The 23,944-nt window shown below is 47.4% G+C and overlaps 1 protein-coding gene across 2 annotated transcripts in view; it reads left to right on the forward strand.

The window, feature by feature from the left end:
* Positions 1-23,944, forward strand: part of LOC119462234 (BMP-binding endothelial regulator protein) — a 222,450-nt gene that overhangs the window by 166,177 nt on the left and 32,329 nt on the right. For both annotated transcript variants that reach the window (XM_037723583.2, XM_037723590.2), the window contains 7 exons: positions 13,058-13,164; positions 13,684-13,833; positions 15,380-15,536; positions 16,084-16,271; positions 16,456-16,594; positions 17,660-17,832; positions 18,994-19,163. In XM_037723583.2, coding sequence (XP_037579511.1) covers positions 13,058-13,164; positions 13,684-13,833; positions 15,380-15,536; positions 16,084-16,271; positions 16,456-16,594; positions 17,660-17,832; positions 18,994-19,163 — 1,084 coding nt within the window. The remainder of the gene's footprint in view (positions 1-13,057; positions 13,165-13,683; positions 13,834-15,379; positions 15,537-16,083; positions 16,272-16,455; positions 16,595-17,659; positions 17,833-18,993; positions 19,164-23,944) is intronic.

Here is a 23,944-nt window from a genome sequence, read left to right on the forward strand (position 1 = left end):
AGAGTGCACCAACGGCGAGAAAGGTGCGAGCAGCCGTTCCTGCAGCGCAAATGTTTCCTTCTTTTCCCCGTTGCGCAGCAGCTGCGCCGTCTTTTCCCGCGAATGTGAATTCCTTCCCTCACGGAAGCTGGAAGCTATAGCCGCTGGATTTAAGGAATACGAGTGCGTAATCCTCTCGAAAGATAAGACGGCCTCACGTCGCCTCGCCTTTGTGAGAAGAGAGTCCGCCCGGACCGGTGCTTAGCTGCGCAGTCACATTCGCCATTCCAGAACTCGGGCGGCTGGGGCCCTTTTGTCGGCGTTCGTCGCCGCCATCTCACGCCTTTGGCGGCGGGCTTAACAATATGCGTTTTTGCAATCTCTTTGTGCTACCGGACACAGCGAGGCTTCTGTCGTGTCTAGCCTCTGGTGCTTTTCGCAGTCGCTGCTCCAATAGCGCTGCTATAGGACGTGTCCGCTTCCCTTGGAACGAGCGGATTATTCCCGTCGCTAGGATGTGCACCCTTCCCTCGCGTGTGATAACGAACCTCGCTACATTGTCGCTGGCTCACGTTAAAGTAGAAATAGTGTTTTGTTACCTGGTACTGGCGTCGGGTACGGCAGTTAGGACTGGGCAGAGCAATATAATGTATACACGGGACTTGCTACATCAAGCTTAGGCGCTAAGCTTCAAGGTCTTTTTTTTTTTTTTTTTAATGAGACGGTGTGTGCGAATGACTTCAATCACTGGACAAGAATACTGTCCGCCTCTGCGTGCGGAGCCGCCTTTAGACAGAGGCGGGAGGGCCAGCACTCCTGGTCCTGATTACGAGTAGCGTAACACTGGGTGAGTATATAGTAGGTGTGCAGGGAAGTCAGTGGTTTGACATTGTTGTTCGACGCTTCGAAACCTTGAAACACGTGCAGTTTAATGTTGGTTCATTGCACGCTTCGACAACTTATGCTGCCCCAGCTCAAAGACATCTGAAAAGAACTGTCTCTCTCTCTCTCTTACCGTATGGGTTTGCTTTGTAGCCTCGTGCTACAATCGGGTGGATGATAATGTTTCCCTTTATATATATATATATATATATATATTCTCTTTCCCGTGCTCCTTGTTCTCAACACCATCGTCACATTGAACTTGATAAATTGTGATTCAAAACATTCGTAGTACCACCGCGAAAGTACCAATACATTGGGACGACATCTTGAGTTCGCCGTTCCCTTATTAGAGTGTGCGAGATGCCGACTTTTTTATATTTAAATATATATATAATGTGGCAAAGTCAGGGAGGTTGTAGCCGGAAGAGAGACACTGCATGAGACGGGAATATAGTACTTATGCTAAACCTATATGTGATGTGTGAAAGCTGTCGGTATAGGTCGAAAAAATGGTGTGAAAAGGATTTCCCTGATACTTCGCTAGAGCTTGGAATTGGTATGAACCATCCATCAGATGAAGTTCGCACTGCGCGCTTGAGACTTGCTTGCTATAGATAGCTGCACGACGATTTCGGTTGTTCATTATTCCAGTGCTCTGCAAATTTCCGCAGTGTCGAAGTGTGTGTGCTCGTCATACAGCTGCATCGCTTCGCAATTCATGAAAGGAAAATTAGCATCCACGTGATTGACGCAAACTTAACTAGTACTTGTGCGACTAATATAAAAAAGTAAATGTCGCAGTGTATAATAAATTAATTTTGGTACGGAAATCAAGCCCACGATCGCTGTGGGACCACTGCCTGACTGCCAGAATCACTCTTTAGGAATAGAACCAACCAGGATGTTAGCACAGGGCAGCGTGCGGCCTTGTACGCCTTGCAGGAGTTTTGCACTGAACTCATTTCGGTTTCGTCTCTCCGTTCGTTGCGAAACAAGTGTGCCCTCGCTTTGGCACTGCGTGCTGCGTGCACGTTTGTGACTTGGTTGGCGCGTTGTCATATGCTATGTCCGCGTGCCCATACAGACAGAACTGGTGAATTTTCTAGAGAAAATGGTACCACAGTGTCTTGCTCGGCTGGTATTTTGTGTATTAAGTGCCACCACTTTTTATGAACTGCAGTAGCCGGAGCGCGAGCGCACTGTGTACGCGGAGAAAACTTCACTTATAGTACAATGGCTGGCGGTATGTTGCAGCCAGCGCTGCAGGCAGGTTCCGATACCGACGTCGCATATGACTGTAAAATATAAAACACTGCAGACAATGTCTAGACTCAGTTGTCAGACATAGCCAGCCTGCTTTAAAGAGGACGCTAACTTCAGGACGCACCCGCCTTTCGTGTTTGCGTTCTTTTTCTTGCTTACCAATCCTCCGCCCACGGTATGATTCTCCGTTCTGCTATTGCGGAGGCGTGATTTATTTTAACTTAATATCGCTCTTATGTGCATGTCCCTTAACAGCCCCGCCGCAGGCATCGAGCTCCTTTTCCGTAATATTTTCACCGCCACAAACGAGGTTTATCTGAAATCCGAGAAATAAAGGCCTCAATAATTTTTCACACCTTTGCCACTGCTAAATTACGCACACTGACTTCCGGGGCTAAATGACGAGAAACCCCCGCGAATGCTTCCTCACCCTTCTCATTTTTGACTCGAAGATTTCTTTGCCTCTTCTCCGGGGTTTGGCGTTCGAGCTTTATCGCCGGGTATATTTGTGAATACGTTACGATAATATATATATATATATATATATATATATATATATATATATATATATATATATATATATACGAAGCTTATATGTGCTCCGAATGCAAGTACCGCCAAAGGGGCTTAAATAACACCCTGTACGCTGACCGACAAAGTAGGGCCAGTAACGGACACCTCTGCTCTATGCACTAATAAAAACAAATCGTACATAAAACATGAACCCACGATAGGTATCTCTAACGCACACATACCTCTTAATTGAATAGCGAACTATATTTAGCAGCTTTTATGAGTTACTCGATCTTCTATATAATTTAGCCATTCGCTATGTGCCACTGGGTGTTCTTGGTATCTTCGAGAACGAGTATATGCCACTCGAGAATGCGTATGTGGCACAAGAAGTACATGTATGTCGAAATGAGACGTTAGGGATATAGAAGTTGCGACCTTTGCGATGCATAAACATAACCATTGCATGAGATTGCACGTTGCCTATGTAGATGAAAGTAAACACAATTGTAGGCATCGCCGTTCGGTGTAGTATAGCATTCATTTAACCGCTTCACTTAAGCTGTTTCGGGCCTGCATAATTTTTTTTTTCTTCATTATTGCCTTGTTTTTATTATCTTTTGGTCGAGGCTAGCGCGAGAATTGTTCGTTCTTCCTGCTATTCTTTCTTGCTTATTTGTTGCATCATATTTACAGTAGCAACAACAAAGTTTAAACGATTATTTGTTCTTCAACCGCTCACTTTTCCGAAAGAGGCCAACCGTATTGTCTATTTTCGCCACGCTTCCTTCGTCTCACTCGCGTTGCACGCGACGTTTCAACAAGAACTGCGCGTCGCCACGATGGGCTTTTGCGCACGCGCGCGTAAGCACACCGTCGCTCGCAAGCACTAAAATGGGGAGCACGCGCGCGCTCATCACGCGCCAGCAAGAAATGGCCATAGGCCACGTAACACTGAAATCGCAGGTTCTCTCGTCAGACCACCTGATCTAGCCAGCATCGAGGTCGGTCACTCAAGTCAGAATACCACCTGGATACTCGGAGCGTGTGCTCATGGATCCTCCGATGTGATACCGCAGAAAATACGTATAGTTCAGACGCCTGCCTTGAGCGAGACAGTTAGGCTGTCCACTGCAGAGGAATACATATATATATATATATATATATATATATATATATATATATATATATATATATATATATATATATATATATATATATATATATATATATATATATATATTCATACATGGTGAATATTTTGTGAGTGGTGGCGCTGGCTAACACTCCCAGGGTTAGTTTCGAGTCGTAAAAAACAACATAAATAGCCCAGAAAGTGGATCGGAAAACGGCGTCGTGGTAGCTCTATTAGTGAGATAATCGCACGCGTAATGCGAAGAAGTGGGATCGTTCCCCACCTGCAACCCTCCGTGGTTGCTCAGTGGTTATGGTGTTGGGCTGCTGAGGACGAGGTCGCGGGATCGAATCCCGGCCACGGCGGCCGCATTTCGATGGGGGCGAAATGCAGAAAACACCCGTGCGCTTAGATTTCGGTGCATGTTAAAGAACCCCAGGTGGTCCAAATTAATCCGGAGTCTCCCATTGCGGCGTGCCCCATAATCAGATGGTGGTTTTGGCACGTACGTCAAACCCCCATAATTTAATTATTTTCCCCAATCTGTGACGCATAAACAGAAAATGTGGGCCGATCCTGGCGGCCGTGCAGAAAGGGTCCAAGCGCAATGGCATATATCACTTTGAACTAGCGAAGCTTAGCCTGGCTAAGCTTAGCTAAGCATGCTTGGGACTACTTAAGCTTAATCAGTCATCGAAGCCAATTGATACCCAATCAATAGCGAATCCGGAAAATGCTGGGGATGACTTGGTAGTGCTTAACCTAGCCCAAATATGTGGTCAATACCTTGCGATAGCCAATTAATATAGCTAATCGATAATTCATCAATTATCAATACATTCCGGGAAATGCTGGGGATGACTTCGTAGTGCTTAGCCTAGCCCAAATACGTGGCCAATACCTTGCGCTGGCCAATCAATAGCTAATCGATAATCGATCAATAATCAATAAATTCCGGAAAATGCTGGGGTTGACTTGGTAGTGCTTGCCTAGCCCAATTGCGTTGTAGTGCACGTTAAAGACCCCCAGGTGGTCAAAATTAATCCGGAGACCTCCACTACGGCGTGCCTCATAATCAGAACTGGTTTTAGCACGTAAAACCCCAGAAAGAAGAAGCCTAGCCCAAAAGCCAGGACTAGCTCCTCTGTCTCTTTAGCATTGCACCTCCAGTGCAAGCTACGCAAATTTTTTTAACCCACTTTCATTTCCATTAATTTATCATTTCTTTAATTCACTTAGTAAGTACAAGTAATTTGCCCCATGTTTTCCGTGGTGTCTGTGTTTGTTGGCTCTTATGGTATGATTATAAAAACCGGGCCCCTCGGTTCCCTTTCTTTTCGTGGTAGCCACCCCTCATTAAGCCAAATTAACAAAATAAAGTTGTTTCCACCTCTTTCTCGTTCACATATATATATATATATATATATATATATATATATATATATATATATATAATACTAACTTCCTATAATTTAGCTACAATTCTAACGCATGTTTGTTGGAAAAGGCGTCGTATGGCAGAAGACGTCGTCATCAGCGCTTTGGTTCCAGTCTATAGGCATATCTATTATGGACCGCGTGCACCCCGGCTAAAGCTATCATTTTCCTTTGGCGTCGCTTCCATTAGGCTGCACCGTCCGCAAGTATGAAAACTTCCCTGCGTCAAGCGTTCTTAAGGTGGCAGTGGCCGAAACTGAAAGAGCCAGTATATAGCCAGCCGAACCACGGCTGTAGCCCCGAAGCGCCGCCTGCGAGCGTACGCATCTGGGCTGAAAACCAGCGGCGGCGAGAGTACTATATACAAGCGTGGCCGAGCGTGCGGAGTGGGGGGTCCCTTCTGCAAGGTCATCGCATCGGCCGTGACGGCTACTCGGAGGGGGGCGTCATTTCGCAAATTACGCGGAAAAGTACGCGACCGAACCTGCCAGCGAGATGTCATGCGTCGTCGTCCCCGCAAACGAGCGGCTCGCTGCAGGGTCGCGGCGAGGCCGTCTGCGTGCTAACCACGCCGCAACTCATGTAACCAGGGACGAGCGTCGCGAACGCAGCTTGGGTACAAAGGCATTTTTGGATGCGAACACTATATACACGAGCCCAGCCGCCGTCGAACGCGATGCGCGGGACGACGCTTTCTGCTTATCACGGCACTTTTCTGCTTCTTTCTCCGAATGTTCTGTCGCCAGCACTTAAACACATGAAATGCATTCTTTGCGGGAGCGAATGCCCTCTTAAACTGGTATTCTCTCCAAGCTCTATTTGAATTTTTATGGCTTAAGAGGATTGCTCAGTAAAATTTCACGCTAGGCAAGCGATAGCATGCCTCTCCATGCTTTTGCGTCGGTAGCAAAAGCCTTTGACGAGTGGTGTGATGGTTGGTCGGTTGGCTGGTTGATGCTTACCGCGCCAAAGCAACTTAGGGACTAAGAAAGACGCTATATATATTGGTGGACTCCGGATTCATTTGACCCCGACGGGTTTTTTAACGCGCACTCAAAGCGCAATGAGCGCAAGGTCATCGCATTCTGGCCCCGTCGGGAATTGAACTCTAGACCTCGCGCACATCATCGGAACGCTACATCCACTGAGTCACCGCGCCGGTTTCACAAGATGCATGTGAGGACATCCATAGCCTCCTCGAGTTTATCGAGGAGGCTATGGGACATCAGATGAAGCGAGAGGCAACCAGCGGACGAGGCCTGCTGGACATCAAGAGAAGGCCTGCGCGTACTCGCCAAGCACGAGGCGGCACTGAGCCCCGCGTTCAAGCTCCGAGAGACATTCAACTCGTGCTGCGCCCGGAGTCGCTCACGGCTTTGCACGAGGGGTTACCGGACATCAACTTGGGTCTGCACTGTGATGCGCGCGGACCAAATGCGTTGCGTTTACGAAGGCCGCTAGGAACTTTTACAAGTTCACTGAAGCAACGCGTAGCTGGTCGGCCGAGCTTCGACGCAAGCTACCCATCTTGTCGAGCGACAGTGAGCTGCCGCGGAAGCGACGACGCAAAGAGAGATAATAATCTGCGCTGGAGGGCTGCTGCACGGATACCGCGAGCCCTTAATAGTTTGTTCGAAATCGCATCTGACCGCAGGCGCGTTGCGGACACCGGTCACGTCCCGGCTCCGAACCGCCAAGTGCGCAGCAGATCCAGCGCTCCTCGCGGCCGGTGTGTCCTTGTGTGGCGCGGCTGCTGCTGCCGAAGCGCCGCCGCTTCTTCCAAGGGGCCGCGCGAACGAGGCCTACCCGAACTCGATGGTCTGCGCAGGCCGGAGTGAGCAAGTGCAGATGCCCGCGACTCTTTGCTTACTTTAAAGAAGTCGACGCCGGGCCTCCCCACCTCGGCAACAGCCGAGCCAACAAACGGTGGCGCAGTGGCGCGGCTCGTCCATCTCCTTCCATCGCCTGCCGCCGCCCACTGGCGCGCGCGATGCACCTGTTCAGCGCCGCGCACTGCGCACACGAAAGGCCGCCGTGTGCGGCGGAAGGACCGCGGCTCGCTTCGCACCCCTCCGTCTCTGGAGAGCGGGTTAAAGGGTTGGGGTGAAAAAAAAAGAAAGAAAAATGGCTGCACCGCGGGCACGTCACGCACGAGGCGGTAGCCTGCCTGGCGCTCGGCTCCCTTGAAAACAGAGGCCGACCTTCTTCTTCTCGTGGCGCAAGCGAAGAGGTTAAATAAGGAGGTCGTTACCAGGCGAGTCGGAATAATTCGATGTGTCTAGAATCTATGAATGATGCGCGCTGTAGTTCCCGGAACCCTTATAAGTGAGAAATAAGGAGACAAGTGAACGAGCGTTCCGCGCATGCGTGAGATTGAAAGAAAAACAGTCCGTTGTGCACATATGACGCTAACGCGCGGGCTAGCATGAGGCCGTCTCGACAAGGTGACATTCTTTGAGAATTCGCAGGATGGTGTCGGTAAATTAGAACTCGGTCGACTGACTCTTCTTCCTGTTCCTGTTCCTTTTTTTTTTTTTTTTTAGCTCGCGTTTAAACCTGGCTCTGCGTACGCGCCATTGTTGCTTGTTCTTTCTTGTCTTTTGAAGACTTTCTTTATTTCCAATATTTTTTTAATCACTGCGACTGCAAGTACTGCACGCGTTTGGGCATTGGAATTACGTGCCCAGTCACAAGTGAAATGGTGTGCCAGGGAGTGTGGCGCTACCAGCCGCCCTGCACCTGATCGCCTCTCTTTTTTCATGAAATAATTGTCAAAAAAGTTGTCGCAGTTTCACCTGAAAGGCGAAGCATCAATTGCGATAGCAAATTTGTAGAGAACTATACGTAGTAATGATAGTAGCTTTATCAGCTGTATAAACTTCGACATGCAGCAGCACCGGCAACCCGCATAACTGTTGTCGACGCCGTCGCCGTTTTGCCCGCGTTCGCACAAAATGCGTGCGGCGTTGGTGACTGTTGCCGGAGCCTCTGATATAAATAGGCACTTGGTGCCGCAGCTAAACGTCGCCTCCCTTCCCCCCCCCTCCCCCCCCCCCCCCCCCAAGGCCTTTCGCTCGTCGGAAGAAGGCGCGTTTGCTCTACATATATGGTGATTGTAAAGGAGGAAAGAGACGCCTACTTCTGCAGCCCTTAAGGGAGCACGGCGCAGAACGCGCGTTTGTTCTCCGCCGTGCGTTCACTCCCCGTGAAAGCGCGCGTCCCTCGCGCCCTTTCACTCGCACATACAGCGTTCGGCGCGCGGCGACGATTTCATCTCCATTGACTTCATACGGAACCTCACGGCGACGGCGACGACGACGGCGACGCCGACGGCAGAAATCTGCTTTGGAGTGTGCATATAATTGCTATCGCAATAAAAAGTCAAAATATAGAACAAATAATAATAAAGGTCATCATGTGTCAATCAAAACGCTTCTTAGCTCGCTCTAGATGAAGCTGATGTTGGCGGGCTTCGAGTAAAGCGCGAGTTTTTTTACCCATCCAGCGCTGGCAAACCGGGCAAATTTGGCATTGCCGTGGAACAGGCAGTGCCGAGCTATAGGCATGCCTAAACAAGAAAGTGATGCCGTAGCGAAATGTACATTTAACCTTGTCAGCTGCTTGAGAAAAGAAAAATAATAACTTTTGGTCGCACTAATCTTTGAAATTAGTGAGAATTGATTTTCATTTTATGACATATAACAAGTCTCTATCCGAAGATGTCGCTCATGAAAGGTAACGACGACAATCGTTAATGATCGTCAGTGAATTCATTTCGCAGTAATAATAATAAAAGAAAACGCCAGCACGATTGATATCCCCCCCCCCTTTTTTTTTTAGATGTCACATCGTGTGCACAGCATATGAGCAGGAATATCGTGTTCTTTCTTTTCGACAACTAAACAAACGTAAAACGCTGTCACATTCTTTCCTCCAGGCAACATGATAGCCTCTACAACAGAAGGTACAAAAAGCTTGCACGCAGATTGGGCTATACTGAAAGATCAGTTGCTTGGTTATTGGTCACCAGTGCTATAGACTACGCACTGCTTGGTAAATACGAGTAGGTAGGTGAGGTAACAATAGAGTCTCGATCGTGGAAGTTTTAAAGATAGCCGACCGCTTAACAAACTAGGAAATTGTTTCTCTGCTTGCAAAGCGTTTTACTTAATATTTACTTAATAAGCGTTTTACTTAATATTTACATGTGCGGCATTAAAGGAATGTTCGCGTCCACCTGGACGTGTCTACAAAGATGGACGCCAACATTTCCTTTCATGAATGTAACTCCTTGCTGAAATCCGCGTTATTGATTTTGTTGTAGTTAAAGCTCATAAGCAATGCTTTCCAGTCGCCTGTATTTGATGGATGAGTAAGCGCCAACCAAGCTCAGAAACAGTAGTGTCCAAGTAATTATGTATAAGCTGTGCATTGTGTAAGCGCCTGCTAATGAAGACTACCAAGGTCGATCTATTTGCGGGGTCGTAACGGCCTCTAGGAATCTAGGAAGTATGAATCCGAGATTATGGATGTTGTAACAATAGGCGTCGCGCGCAAGCGCGGTCACCGTTTGCCTTAAAGATACGCTAATGTCGAGAGGTCGCTCTGCTGACGTGTGGGGAACCCGGAACGACAAGCAACCACCCTTGAACGCTGCAGTCTTTCTTTTTTTTTATTTTCTTCTTTTTTTTTCGCTGTCACGTACGGGAAGCATGACGCGGGATACGTAGGTACTGCCGAGTGAGAAACACTTTTGCGCAGCGCGATTTGTTTAATCGATCAATCAATCAATCAATCAATCAATTTTGTTAACGTGCCCAGATGGTCTTGGTTCTGGCGCAGGTGAGAAATGGTATAACATACATATACATATGCAGATATATGTACATCAACAAACAGGAATAAAAAGTGCACATTCTATACAAATGCGATTTCAATATATAACACATAATATAACACAACACAGCATAACACAGCAAAACACAGCATATTAACATAACGAAATATAACATATAACATAAAAAGAAAAAAAACATTGAGTGAGATTTCTGGAAGTCTGGACACGAAGCACGCAGCACCGCCACATGGGACAAGGCGGAAATATAAAATTATTATTATTATTATTATTATTATTATTATTATTATTATTATTATTATTATTATTATTATTATTATTATTATTATTATTATTATTATTATTATATATTATTATTATAAACATAGCACGGCTAATGACTTTACAGTGGTAAATTCGTTGCTTTTAATGTGCACAGTTTTCCTAACAAATACATAATTGCCAGCCATGTAGGTATGTCTATAGCATGCTGGTGATGTATTCCCTTTTGCAAACAGTATCGCTCGCCCATTTCGTTCTAATGGAAGTGCGTCGTTTGTGCTCCGCAGGAAAGCAAACGCCCGCGCGCTTCGCTGGGACGAGAATGTGTTCTCACTTTATTGTTTGCGATACTCATCGTGTACATTTAGCCCTCTTGGCACGTTAAGCCGTCAGTGTTACACGCCCCTTCTTTTTGTGTTTCCTTTTCATTTTTCTCTCGAAAGGGCTTTGGACTCCGCATTAGCTGTGTCCACAACTTAAGCTCCATGCTTACAAGAGACACGTGGACGGAAGCTCGGGGAGACGTCTCTGGTGCATCGACAGACGCCTGCGCTTCACGTTCGCGTTGAAAAAAGGGCCGCACGGTATACCGAAATAGCTTGGCTCCTTTGCCTCTTGCCTCAAGGTTTTCAGCAGCCTGATAATTGGAGAACCGAGAGTCCCACTGCTGGATGCTTGCTTGTTCTCTCCGAGGGGATGTCCCGGAGGAAAGCCGAAAACAAAAACAAAAAAAAAAAAAGGAAAGAAAGAAAGACATCGAAACGGCGCGGCACGAAGCAAAATCATAACAAGCCGCTCAGACGACGAGCGAGCCCCCGCTGGGACGGATCCTGGACGACGACAAAGAGGGGCTCGCGCGGCAAAAACACACAACTTACGGGTCGGCCGCCGGCGCGCACCTCCGAGGGCGGCGGCATCCGAAGGCAAATTTAGGGTCGTGATGAGACCGTCCATTCTTGCCGCGGGGATGCCGCCGAGCTGACCTCCGGCCCCGGCCGTCGGCGGGAGGTCGGTCATTTGGGCCGCTTTCGCAAACGCATATGAATTGCAACGCGCGCACGCCGATAGCAGCGCGCCCGGGGTGGCCGCCGATTGAGTTGCAAGGCCGCGCGCGCGTGTTCGACCACTGGGGATGAATGTCTCTCGCGGGCCGCAGTTTACGATCAGCGCGCGGGACCACCCGTGAGCTGCTGGTCGGCCCTCGCGCTGATTGGCTACCGCGCTTGACAAGGCGGAGCGGCCGGGTGGCACGACGCACGCGCGCCGTCGTCGGTCCAGGGGTCCGCACGCTGGGCCACCTGGACGATCGGCCGCGCTGTGGTTCCCGGCGACGGTTCAAGCGCCGCTCTTCGCTCATCCGCCGCGACTCGCGGAGGCGTTCATGTGCCATCCCTTAGCTCACGGAGGGCCCCGATCGGAGACCTCACGTGTGACTGCGCTTTTAACGATGCATCAATATGTACGGCGAAGTTGGCTTAAATTAGGTCGGTATGGAACCTATGGAACACTATGGAACCGACCGACGACGAGATGTAGACACGTTCGGCGCTCACCATCGAACGGTTTTCTCGATTCGAGCACCGTTCCAGCGGGCGCGTGTCGTAACCAACTGCCGTGCGTATTTGGCAAGAGACGCACACGTACTTGCGCCACCGTCACCGTACGCGACACGTCATTGGACAGCGGTCAGTCCGTTCCAGGGTTTCATGCCAAGGAATGACGCGTCGCCTTCCGTCATTTGTTAGAATGACTGGACGACGCGCATTACGAAAGAAAGAGTAGCGTAATTTAGCGACGTCTGTTTTTCCTCCGGCAGCGAACGTAAGAAAATGATGGTACTGCGCGCACCGCGCATGGCTTCACCTCTCAAACGCTATTTCCAAGGCACTGCTGCATCTCGGAGTATTTGGACAGAACTTAAGTAAATGTTTGGAGGCTTTCGCTTTCCAACACATATGCGATTTGCTTATATCGCATATACGGTCTTTCAATTCTCCGACCCCATTCAGTAAACGATTGGCCCTCGAATTAACTCGGTGCCTTAAAAATAATATCGCAGTTGAATGAGTTCTCGCCGCAAGCCAAACTTTCTTCACCTGTCCTGTCTATCGTTTTTTTTTTTTTCGTGCTATTAAGCTTTATTTAAATATGCCTATAATAGCGCAGGTAATGCCAACCTTGCCGACAGGTGTCTCAAGGTCTACCAAGTCTCGTCGAAGCACCGCTTTTCTTTTCTGGGCAAAAATAATCACACTTTTTTTTTTTTCAATTCCTGATATTGCGGGCAAAGGGAAAGTTCTATTTGTCGAAGCCACTGCACGCACTGATGTTTATGTATTTTTAATAATTGTTCCAATAAGATAGCAATAAGAGGGGGGGGGGGGGGTATATAATTGTTGTGAGGCCGCGTTTCCAGCTTGCTAGAACTGATGCGGCGCAGAAAGTATTTCGCGCGAAAAACAGAACACTGTGTGTCGAACGTGATTTGCTTCCATTGCACTGGAGGTCAGTGCGATGTTCGCTGTATGCAGGAGTCATACAGTACCTTTACAAAACACAACATCGCCTTGACTGGGTGTGTCCGCCTTGTGCGCGCATGTTACTATACACACATACCTCCACTTATACTGCATAAGCTCAGCCGTACGCCAGGGCCTTGTTACAAGCGGCGCTTGAAATTCGTGGCGCTATATACAAACAGCCTATATGCTTGCTTTTCCTGTTTGCAGGTGGCAAGAGACTCGCCGACTTGAACGGACAGTGCAGCATGAGGGGTGATGTCTACGATAACGAGGCAACGTGGCCGTACGACCAATGTACAAACTGCCAATGCCAGGTATGGGTCTTAATGAAAAGGTATTCCAACCAAGAACAAACATTATTTCGTCTTAATCTTTCTCTTTCATTCGGTAGTCTGCACTACAGCATAAATTGGGCATTTTTGTTTCACGAAGGACGACAAACACCGTATAAAGAACACTTTTACTGACATTCCTGGTGGCTATAGGTGGCGGTCGATGTCATCATGATTGTATATTCGCGTTCTACATGTGAAGTAACTTTAGTGGCGTCAAACACACCTCAACCGCACGCAGTCTTCTCTGTTACGCATGTAAGGGAAAGTTCTATGGTGGTTCATGCCACATGAAGCCTATTTCAGCGCTGAAAAAGATTTTTAGCCGCGTCTTTTTTTAAGTAAATTTAGTGACGTCGGATCGCCCATGCGCTATACTTGAGCATAAAACATTTCCCTTGTGCTCGGGTAGTGATAGTGCAGTCAGTGAGCGCGACCCTCGTGGTTGAACCGGAGTCTGCCCTGAGCGATGTTCAAGCGCGTGTCCTGCTCCTCTTCCAGAATGGGACAATCATCTGCCAGCGGACTGTCTGCCCTCCGCTACAGTGTCCTCCGGAACATCAGGAGGCCAGCCCCGACAGCTGCTGCTCGCAGTGCCGCAGGCCCGAGGAGAAGAAAGCCATGTGCTTCTACAATAACCAGAAACGATACGTGAGTATATATACCAGGCAATACATGCCGCAGAATCGGCCTTTCTCGAAGACCGATCCGCGTTGCATTCATTGCCGCCGCGCTACCAATCTGGTTCCTCACTCAGCTGCGGTGATGAAGGACATGTTCCATTTGTGTGATCGCGATTTCGTGATCGCGAAAAAAATTCGCAATAATACTGCGATGGCTAATTTAGAGGTAAATAAATGAAAAATACACATGTCTGCGATCTCAAAAAGACAAAAAACTTCCGGTCTACACAGGCCAGTTGCGCGCAGCGTGGCCTCCGACATGGCTACGGCATGCTACGCAGCGTGAATACCGCGGCTGCCACAGGGTGTCGCGACGAGCCCTCCCGTTGGCGAGACGCCCTGACAACCGCGTGCTCTGATTGGCCTCTCTATATAAGTAACGTAGCTCCAGGCGCCCGAGCTCGCGTCGAGAGAGAGCCGCACACGCCAGAACCGGAAGTAGCGTCCTAAAGAAAAAAATAAACGACAATGCCCAGCTTTTGGGCGGGGCCTTTCCCCCTTGTCACCCCCCCCCCCCCCCCCCCCCCTGTGTAGCTTTCAGGGCGCTAGCGGAGATGAAAGGAGTGAGAAAGACGTGCATCGGATGCGATAACCAACGTTACTAGACTAGCTTGCGATAACTATACCTCAAACTCCGCGTATACTTGAAGGACCCGAAAAACGTTTGCCGCAAGAGATTCGTGAGGCGACGTCCTTTAACAGTGAGGCCATTCTGTTATTAATTACAAAAGTTTCTTTCAGGGCCTCTTTAATAAACAAATTTGTATTGAGAGTGCCTTCTTGATTCTTACTCAAATATTTGGCCGCAAGGGTGTCGAAGGGTTTTCACCTTGCTCGTAAAATTAAAATAACAATAATACAATAATTTGGCGTGGTTATATTGGCAGGAATGGGAGTACTGAACATAGATGGCATCTCGCACGCGAAAGAGGCTTTTATCATCGAAGAAACTAAAAGTAGCTTGAGACGTGTTCGTGCTAAGTATATGGGATTGTGTTTACGCCTACAATGGGGCTCCACTTTCAATAAACTTGTTCCGGAAAAAGCTTTTTCGTTTTTTTGTCTTGTGCTCTCGAACCTAAGAATTTATCCCCATTTCCTAAGTAAATGATGGCCAACCAGCTTACTGCGCGCGTGGGGCAAGCGAGCACAGCGCGTTCCATCTGCAATGCGCGCGCTTACGCACCATGCCAAGTTGTGCGCTTTTTCGGTGCAAATATTCTTGTGACACGGTGCGGCGGGCGTATGCTCTTCCAAATACTGACGTTAAAGAACCTCACAGCTCAGTTACAGCGGTCGCATAACCGCAACTCGGTAGAGTGTTGTCCTGTCCCCCCCCCCACCAATGCACAGCGCCAGGTCAGTGGTTCGAACCGTGCTGCCGGAATAAGGATCAATGTTCTCTGTGACTCGAAAAAAAAAAAATCTGGGGAAAAATAAGGCGCCCGGCAAATGTTATACAATATATGCGACTCGGCATGACACTGATGAGTCATCGTTTGCTTGTGACGTAGAACGGTGAAACTTGGAAGCTGAAGAAGTGCACCACCTGCTCCTGCCATCACGGCGTGGTCCGCTGCGGCGTGGAGGAGTGCATCTCCGCACCCGTATGCCCCCCGAAGAAGAAGCTTGTCACGCCTCCCGGCAAATGCTGCCCGACATGCGTCGAAGGTACGCTGGAACCAACCGTGCGGGCGCAAATTTTAGAGGGTTTGCTAACTAGGCAAGCGATAAGTAGGGTTTTTTTTTTTTTTTTCCGTCGTGCGGGGGCGCTCTAGCTCTGTGAGCGATGTTCCAGGTGCATGCGTCATCGGCATACTACACGCGGGCATATTCTCAGGGAGCCTATGTGCTAAATTAGCTTCTTTCCTGCATACGTGTTATTCATGTATATTGACACTAACAGGCCGTTCAAAGTTGGCGTGGCGCATACTTCTGCTCCAGTTTTTCCTCTGCGTCCGCATAGTGGGTGGAATCTTACCTACTTAAGCAACGATTTTCTCAGGTGAATCTTAAATTTAAGTGCTCGTAAATTGTTCAGTGGGGGTGAAACGGCATTCATATTTGCGCACTGAAGAAACATGAAAGAGAGGTTCAATGTTGGAAAGAAAAAGAAAAAAGTTGCATCTTGACGGGGGGAAAAAATTATATTGACGCGATCTTTAACAGAAGTCACATAATAAACGGCATCAACTTCTTTTGTCACTGAACTTTGCAGAGGACGGTATTTGCACGGTGTACGGGGACCCGCATTACAGGACGTTTGATGGAAGGATGTTTAACTACCAGGGGCCATGTCGATACGTGCTCGCGTCAGACTGCGTTGGCGGCACATTTTCCATTGAAGTGTGGAATGACGTCCGTTACTCCAAGTCGTTTTCCTGGACCAAATCTGTCGTCATAAAGGTTTGGTCTTGTCGCATTATTTATTTATTTATTTATTTATTTATTTATTTATTTATTTATTTATTTATTTATTTATTTATTTATTTATTTATTTATTTTGCATGTGTGGGTTTCCGGCACTGCACTGCGCGATTGTGACCATAGTCGCTTGCTTCTTACTTTGTTTTTGTTGTTTTGTTTTCAGATTAAGGACGTCAGAGTGAAGCTGGGACAATTTATGCGAGTCCGGATACAGAAAGAACGTGTCAAGCTTCCGTACGTAATGCTACAGGTCCTTAACATCAATCAAGAAGATCATAACATTGTGGTCAGAATAAACAAAGGTGAGTAAGCGAATCCCCATGGAGAATACTCCTTTCTGGTACAACCGAGATCGTTATTATATAGTCAGTTTATATTATATATATATTCAGTTTCATTTACTGCGCATGTGAACAGATTTTTAAGAACTGCATACAGCACATCATAACGCAGTTCTGTCTATTCAGTTGGGTTGCCTGAAGAGGCAAACATTACTTGCACTACGAATCGCAGTGTGATGTAGCTAATTAAAACGATTCACTGATTGAAATTTTAATTATTCACTTTAGGGCACATAATTCTATCCTAAAATTGAGGCTTCGGGCAGTAGTGAATTTATGTCTGCTAAGCAGGATCCGTAAAACTAGCACCATTTTCGAGATTGTCCTGTTCGCGCTCGCGTGGCGGCGTCTGGAAAGGCATTATTGTGTCCTTGCGCGAAGTTCATTAGCGAATCTCCGGCGGTTGGGGCAGTGCTTCGGCAAGCAAGCCGTGTTTCCTTTGTCCATGTACGCAGCGGTTGCGGCTGCCTAACCGCTCGTAATTGAGATAACAACGCACCTTCCGCAATTATATCTCCTGCGGTACTTATTTCGCTGCGCGCGGAGAGCTTGTGAGTTCCTGTGCGCGCGTCTGTGCGCGCGTCTGTGAGTGCGTCTGCGCGCGCATGCGTGGGTGGGACATATTGCCACATTTATACACACACTTAAAGCAATATTCATCATGCAAATCATAATTACTACAGACGCACTACGACTACAGGTGCCGTTGCCTCTTGAGCGAGCTTGGTGGCGCTAACGCCAAGTATGGATATGAGCGGTCTTTTCACACGTTCTGCTACAAGCGTCCGACAGGAAGCGTTATAAGGTACTCCACTTCGCTGCACTCAAAAACAATTACGCTTTGTCATCGTTCCTTAAGGGATGTTGTCATGAACTCGAAAGACCGGTGCATATCTCCGTACAAACATTTCATCGACTCCGCTTGATTTAATGTTCTGTAAGGCACAAAATAATCCTCTATTGTCGCTGACACGCCACACGTACTGCGTCCGCCACCTCCTCTCCCTTCCCATTTTTCCCCCCCAGGCGTCAAGGTGGTCTGGGACGGTGACAACTACGTGGAAGTGTCCGTGTCACCAAACTACAAGAACAAGCTGTGCGGTTTGTGCGGCAACTACAACGACAGGCAAGAAGACGACTTCATGTCCAGAAACGGCACGCGTCTCACGGAGGCCGACGCTTTCGGCAACTCTTGGCTGGTTGGTTCACAATTGAGCATTCCTTGTTGCGCATTGCGAAGTACCGTCTCCGCCATAGACAGCGCACTTGTTTACGCGAGTACCTTATTCATCCAAAAACGTCCGTCGGTGCGCAATCACCCTGCACTTTGCGAACTGGTTCTCGCCAGTCTCGAGCATATTCCGAAATGAGAGAAAGAAAAAAAAAATGGCAGGGAGGTCAACCAGACGGACGTCCGCTTGGCTACCCTGCACGGGGGAGAGGGAAAAGCAAAAGGTGAGAGGTAGTTCACGCGCGCAGTAGTAAACGCAGGGTGACTATAAGCGCGTTTTCAGGTCCGTTGATTTTAGAAAAGTCATTAGAGCACACGTAGCTTTCTGAGTTGATGACGGATGAGGCCAAGCCCACAGGACATTTACTTCTGTAAAAGGTCGACCGTCAAGTTGGCTGAGCGCGCTCTCAAGAGGCTGACGTTGGACTTTAAAGCGAGTGCAGTGGCAGAGGAGGTGCTCGATGGTCTCCTCACCGTTATAGCGGTCGCCTATGGGGGAGTCAGGCATTCCAGTGAGGAAGGAGTGTGAATTTGTGAAGGCTACTTTTGTGTCGTAGGATACAGAAAACAGTGTAGTGTCACACCGGGAGAGGTTTGGTGGTAATCACAGCTTGCTGCAGTGATGGATCATGCAAAATGAGCCTGGCACCTCTAGCACTATGCCGGTGTCGCAAGTACAGTGTGCCGTACTAGCTAACTTTGCTGAACACAGGGTGAAAATTGTTTCCTATATGCTTATTAGTGTTTTAGCGCAGAATCTACAAAGAAGCACACAAAGACATGAACGGAATAGCGCCTGTTCCGTTCGTGTCTCTGTGTGCTTCTTTGTAGAGTCTGCGCTAAAACACAAACAAGTATGGATTACCCACTAGCCCGAAACAACGCTTTTCTTCCTATATGCGACTTCATTTCGCCTGTCGGTACAGTGCAATGTTTAGGTCTCAGACAGTTTCGCTCAAAGTTTTGCCGTCATCAGCTGAGCTTACAGAGTAGTTGTTTAAGGAAAATGTAGATGTCCTTGCGGACGGCACATATGTATATCTGGCCCTCAGAAGCTCCTATAGCTCGCGGCTCACTTCAGAGAATGTGGGTGTGTTTGTACACTAAAGCGACGCTGTCTCCCATCTAGGTTGGCCGTCGGAAAAAGTGCTTCCGACAAGCGAAGCGCGCCAGCCATCCCTTGGACTGCAGGCTCAAAGACTGGAACCTACGCCAGCAAAATCTCAGGCTCTGTAATCACATCAAGCAGGAGCCGTTTAAGGCCTGTCACAAGGTCGTCGAAGCAACACCGTACTTCAGGTGAGGTTATGATGGAATCCGACAGGCTTGTCGGTTTAGTTTCACGACCGGCTGAACTGTGTCTGCACTTTGAAATACTTACCAGAGTCCTTTGAATACTTTTATTAAAGGACTCTGGTCTTACTTTTGTATTCTTGCGTGAAGCAGCATGCGACACGGCAGCCTCTGAGCTGCAGAAAACGTATTTTGGTTCGCTTACTCGAATTAAAAAATCGGCACACTTGTTCGACCTTCTATAGAACCACAACCCTATACGAACCTGCTTGTGCGACTAGCTTAGTGTTACCAGTTGTCTTGGCGACTATAGTTTGTGCGACTAGCCCGGGCAAGTAATTACCTAAACTGACAAAATTTCCCCACAACGCCCCTAATTTATTTTTCCGCTAGCAACTTTGACCACGCACCCTTACCACCGTACACAATGCCTCCAATTTTCAGCACACTTGTGTATGTTTCGTTCTTCACGTATATACGTGTGCGTTTGCAATTATGCGCGTGTGTTTACGCGATCATTTACGTTTCCATTTTACAGCGCTTCTAGTCGCAATAACGCTCCACCAATGCACTCCTAGCCTTTATATTAGTGACTTCAAGCTGACGTCAAGCATGAGCCGCCCAGTGCAGTATAACGACCCCGTACTCTGGCGTGTTCAACAAACGTTGTGTTCAATGGCTAGGAGACTGAATCGGAGATAGAGGCCACGAACAACGATGCGGTGTGCATTATGCAGACATAGCTATAGCGAACAACCGTAAGCAGAGGAGTATTTGAACTAGATTAGTGTCCGGCGACACAGAATGCGTTAGCACGCTGCTTTGACGCCTACGAAGGATAGGATGTCTGCCGGACGGTGTATGGGGGCGAAAAAGAGAGACGTGTGCGAATGATCCGGAGGGTCACACGGACCGCATGCGACACTTCTCCGGACCATGATGCATGCAAATTCACAGCGTGGAAACGACACAAGGACGAGATTAACGTAAAGGAAGGCAAGTGCTTGTCCTCGTTTACGTGCGTCTCGTCCTTGTATCGTTACCGCGCTGTGAATTTGCATCATATTGCTCCCTGGCGCCCCTTCACTGTGGTGACACTATAGATCACCAACTGGCCCAATCGTATATATTTTACTTCTCTGGATCGTGTGTTTAATACAGCTACCTTATTTCCCCGCGGGATATAACAAACTTATTCCAATTACCGATTGCCGAGGGCGCCAGAGGACTTCTCTACGTACAGCACTCGGACGACGCTCACGCGTATTGCGAGCTTCACCTTCACGAGCCTCGATGCGCCCACACGGCAGAGCTTTCTAATCTCAAGCATTTCATCTGCGGCTTGGGCAGAGCCAAGCATCCCCGTGCAACCCAGAAGGGGGAAAGAAAAGAAGAAGAAGAAACGGGCAATATGTTGTTTTCTTCCTTCTCTCTCTTTTAAACCAACGCGGCACTGTTTGACGGCTTACGACGTTCAGAAAGTTGGAATTATCATCCTTCGGAAAGCAGAGGTGTCCGAGAAAGCACCCCGCAGGTTTCATGCGTATATGCGCGGCGTCGCTAAGAGCAGCGGAAGCGGCTTTTTCGGGGCTTTGCCGTACTTGAGCACCGCGCTAAAAGCATGGCCACCGAAATGTCTCCGGTCAGTGCGGCTGATTCCACCACCGTGGAGGCCGAAGCGGTGGCCGTGTAGCGGTGCACTTCCAATTCCATTAGTTCCTGTCCTCCGTTTTTGTCGCGTTGTCTCAGTAACGCACTAAACGGCACACTGCGGCGTTTTTACGTTCCTGAACTGTTTCTGCGTGCACAAATGGCTTGAAGCTTTATTGCGTTATTTTTCTCTCTCTCTCTCTCTCTCTCTCTCTCTCTCTCTCCCTCTCGCGCTATAAATGGTTTGCTATTTAACGTATGGGAGCTTTCTAAGAAACAGTTGGACGAAGCTTCGCATTGCTCGGCCATGTTTTTTGAGACACGCGTTCCAAGGTAGTTAAAAAATACATAGTCTGTGTATTCTAAACCAAGAAGTACGTTTCGCGTTTTGTTCATAGATGATGTAGTGTATTTGTTATGTCGTTTACTAGTCCACGAGAATTAATTTGTGGCGGAAATTCAGCGTTTGAAACTGTTCATTAACATCGGCAACATTCCGCCAATGAGCATGTACGCCTTGCGTTTTTTGCAAATCATAGCGAAATGCTCAGGCCGGTGATCGACCTTTAGAATAATTGGCGTGCAGTGCTTCTGTCCCTTGCGCTCTATCGACCAAGAGTGGAACTTAAATGCAAACCTTAAAAAGATTCAACGCGCGTGCGTGGAAGTTTATCAATTCGATAATGAAAAAGGTAGTTTTTACACTTTGCCGATAAATTGAATACCTGTTTAGTGCCAAATCTTTGCTGTTCCTGTACTCCTGTACAACGGGCGAACCCTACCTCCCTTCTCAGAACACGCAATGGGCTCTCGTTACTGATCGGTTGACACGCTGCACCGCACGGAGTTGGTGAGACAGAGTATAGGTAATATGTCACCTTGAACGCTGACCAGGCTGAACTCGCGACTTTATTTAAAGAAGGAAAAAGGAAAAAGGAAAAAGAAAGGTAGTGCAGACCAGCAAGCCGCCTGCAACTACAGCACCATCCAGTGGAAAAGATGACGTTTTTAGCAGTTACACAAAGGATGGTCCACGTAACAGCCTTACAAAAAAAAAAAAGCAGTAGTACGGGTCCATCACAAAAACTGCGTATTCGTCCACAAGCCAGTCGGTGCTATACCGCTACTTCATGGAGCGCTTCGTCTCTTGAAGAGGCCTGCTGCAAGAAAAAGAGAGAGATAATACATTTAAAGGCAGGTTGGTTTCGTATTTATTCTATACTGCCTTAGCACTGAATCTTTTGTGCGAGGCTGATTTTTTTCTTCTTTTTTTTTTGCGCAAGTGGGGCTAACAAAGTCAATACTGTCTTCTTCCCCTAAGCTTGATATGAAGAAAATTCCCAGTCAAATGCTTCACTCTGCTGGCAGCAAAGCAACAGCGGAGTGCTAATTTGAGTCGATTGGTGCATACTTAGATCTTTAGGCATACAGCACTCATTTGGATTGGCTTCCTGTTCTAAAGCGCTGCTCCCCCCCCCCCCCCCCCCCCCCACTAGAAGCAACAGGGGTTAGAGCTCGACTACGGTTCCAAGTCCTCGCATATTTTCAGCGCACATTTTCTTGTCAACGCACCCGTGCTTTGTTCTTGGGAGATGTTAGACACGATAAAATGCCCAGAGAGAGAATAATTATAGGATATTATACGATATACGGTTATAGGATCTAGTACTACGTCGCTAGCTTAATTATTTATTTATTTATTTATTTATTTATTTGTTTGTTTGTTTGTTTGTTTGTTTGTTTGTTTGTTTGTTTGTTTGTTTGTTTGTTTGTTTGTTTGTTTGTTTGTTTGTTTGTTTGTTTGTTTGTTTGTTTGTTTGTTTGTTTGTTTGTTTGTTTGTTTGTTTGTTTGTTTATAATACCATCAGGGCCACATGCCACTAAAGAGGGGAGTGGTTACAAAGCAGTAAAATAAAACAAACGAGTGCAGTCAGTTCTGATAACAAAGTTACTCCTGATTGTACAATGTTAGCTAGTATTTGACGAGAAGGTTTGTTATCGGTGATGCATGTGGCACTTGAGGGAAAGTGGTTTCATTACTGAGATGCACGGGGGAGGAAACACTGAAAGAAAGGTTTCGTGCAACAAATGAATCAATGCCTACTTTTGAAATGTGCGTTTGAAATGTACCGCGGTCGTAGTATGAGGTCGTCGTGAAGTGTGGTATGATGCAAAATTTTATGTAACAGTGAAAGTACGGGCGACTTTACGACGTTTAGCTAGTGGAACAAAGGTCAGATTGGCTTTCATTGAGGTTATACTTGCGGTGCGGTTATAGTGAGCAAGAATGAAATAAACCGAAGTATTTTGTACTACTTCAAGTGCAGTAATAAGGTTAACGTGACTAGGACCTCATATTGCAGATGAATATTCATGTTTGGAGCGTATTAGAGTCTTGTAGAGCAGTAACTTTAAAGTAGATGGTGATTTGGAAAAGTTACACCATAAACACCCGAGCATGCAATTAGCATTGTTAATTACGTGCTCTACATGAATGATCCAAGTTAAATTGGTTGTGTTGTTCGCACCAAGATATTTAAAAGACATTACGGAATCTAAGGGGACATTGTTAGGATGGTAACTTCTTGGATTATAATTAGTTCTGGACACTCGCATCACTTTATATTAGTTAATATTTGATTCCATTAACCACTTTTCGCACCCGTCAACTATATTATTCAAATCAGATTGAAGTGTTCTAGTATCGTCAGCGTTAACAATTTCCCAGAAGATAACGCAATCGTCTGAGAACAGATGTTACAGAATATTGTAGCACTAAGATCGTTATTATAGATTAGACTCTGCAATAGAGGACCCTACACCCCTAGACCCTTGCTTTGCAACAATTCTGAAATACTTCAGAGAAAATAGAAAGATCTATCCACCCCCGCACGGTAAACTCAGCGCTGCGGAGGCAACCGTGTTGCGAAGATTACAGACGAACACCTACATAAATTTGCACACACTCCACCTGATCTGCCCCACGGCATACAGAGACATATGCCCGTGGTGTGGAGCAACACCAACACTCTTTCACCTCACGTGGGAGTGTGCAGAACACGGAGAAGAACACGAAACAAACGGCACGTGGAACGAATGGGAGGCGCTGCTGTCTAGCCCGGCCCTGGAAGCTCAGC

This window comes from Dermacentor silvarum, chromosome 1 (genome assembly GCF_013339745.2).
Source record: "Dermacentor silvarum isolate Dsil-2018 chromosome 1, BIME_Dsil_1.4, whole genome shotgun sequence".
Classification (NCBI taxonomy): Eukaryota; Metazoa; Arthropoda; class Arachnida; order Ixodida; family Ixodidae; genus Dermacentor; species Dermacentor silvarum.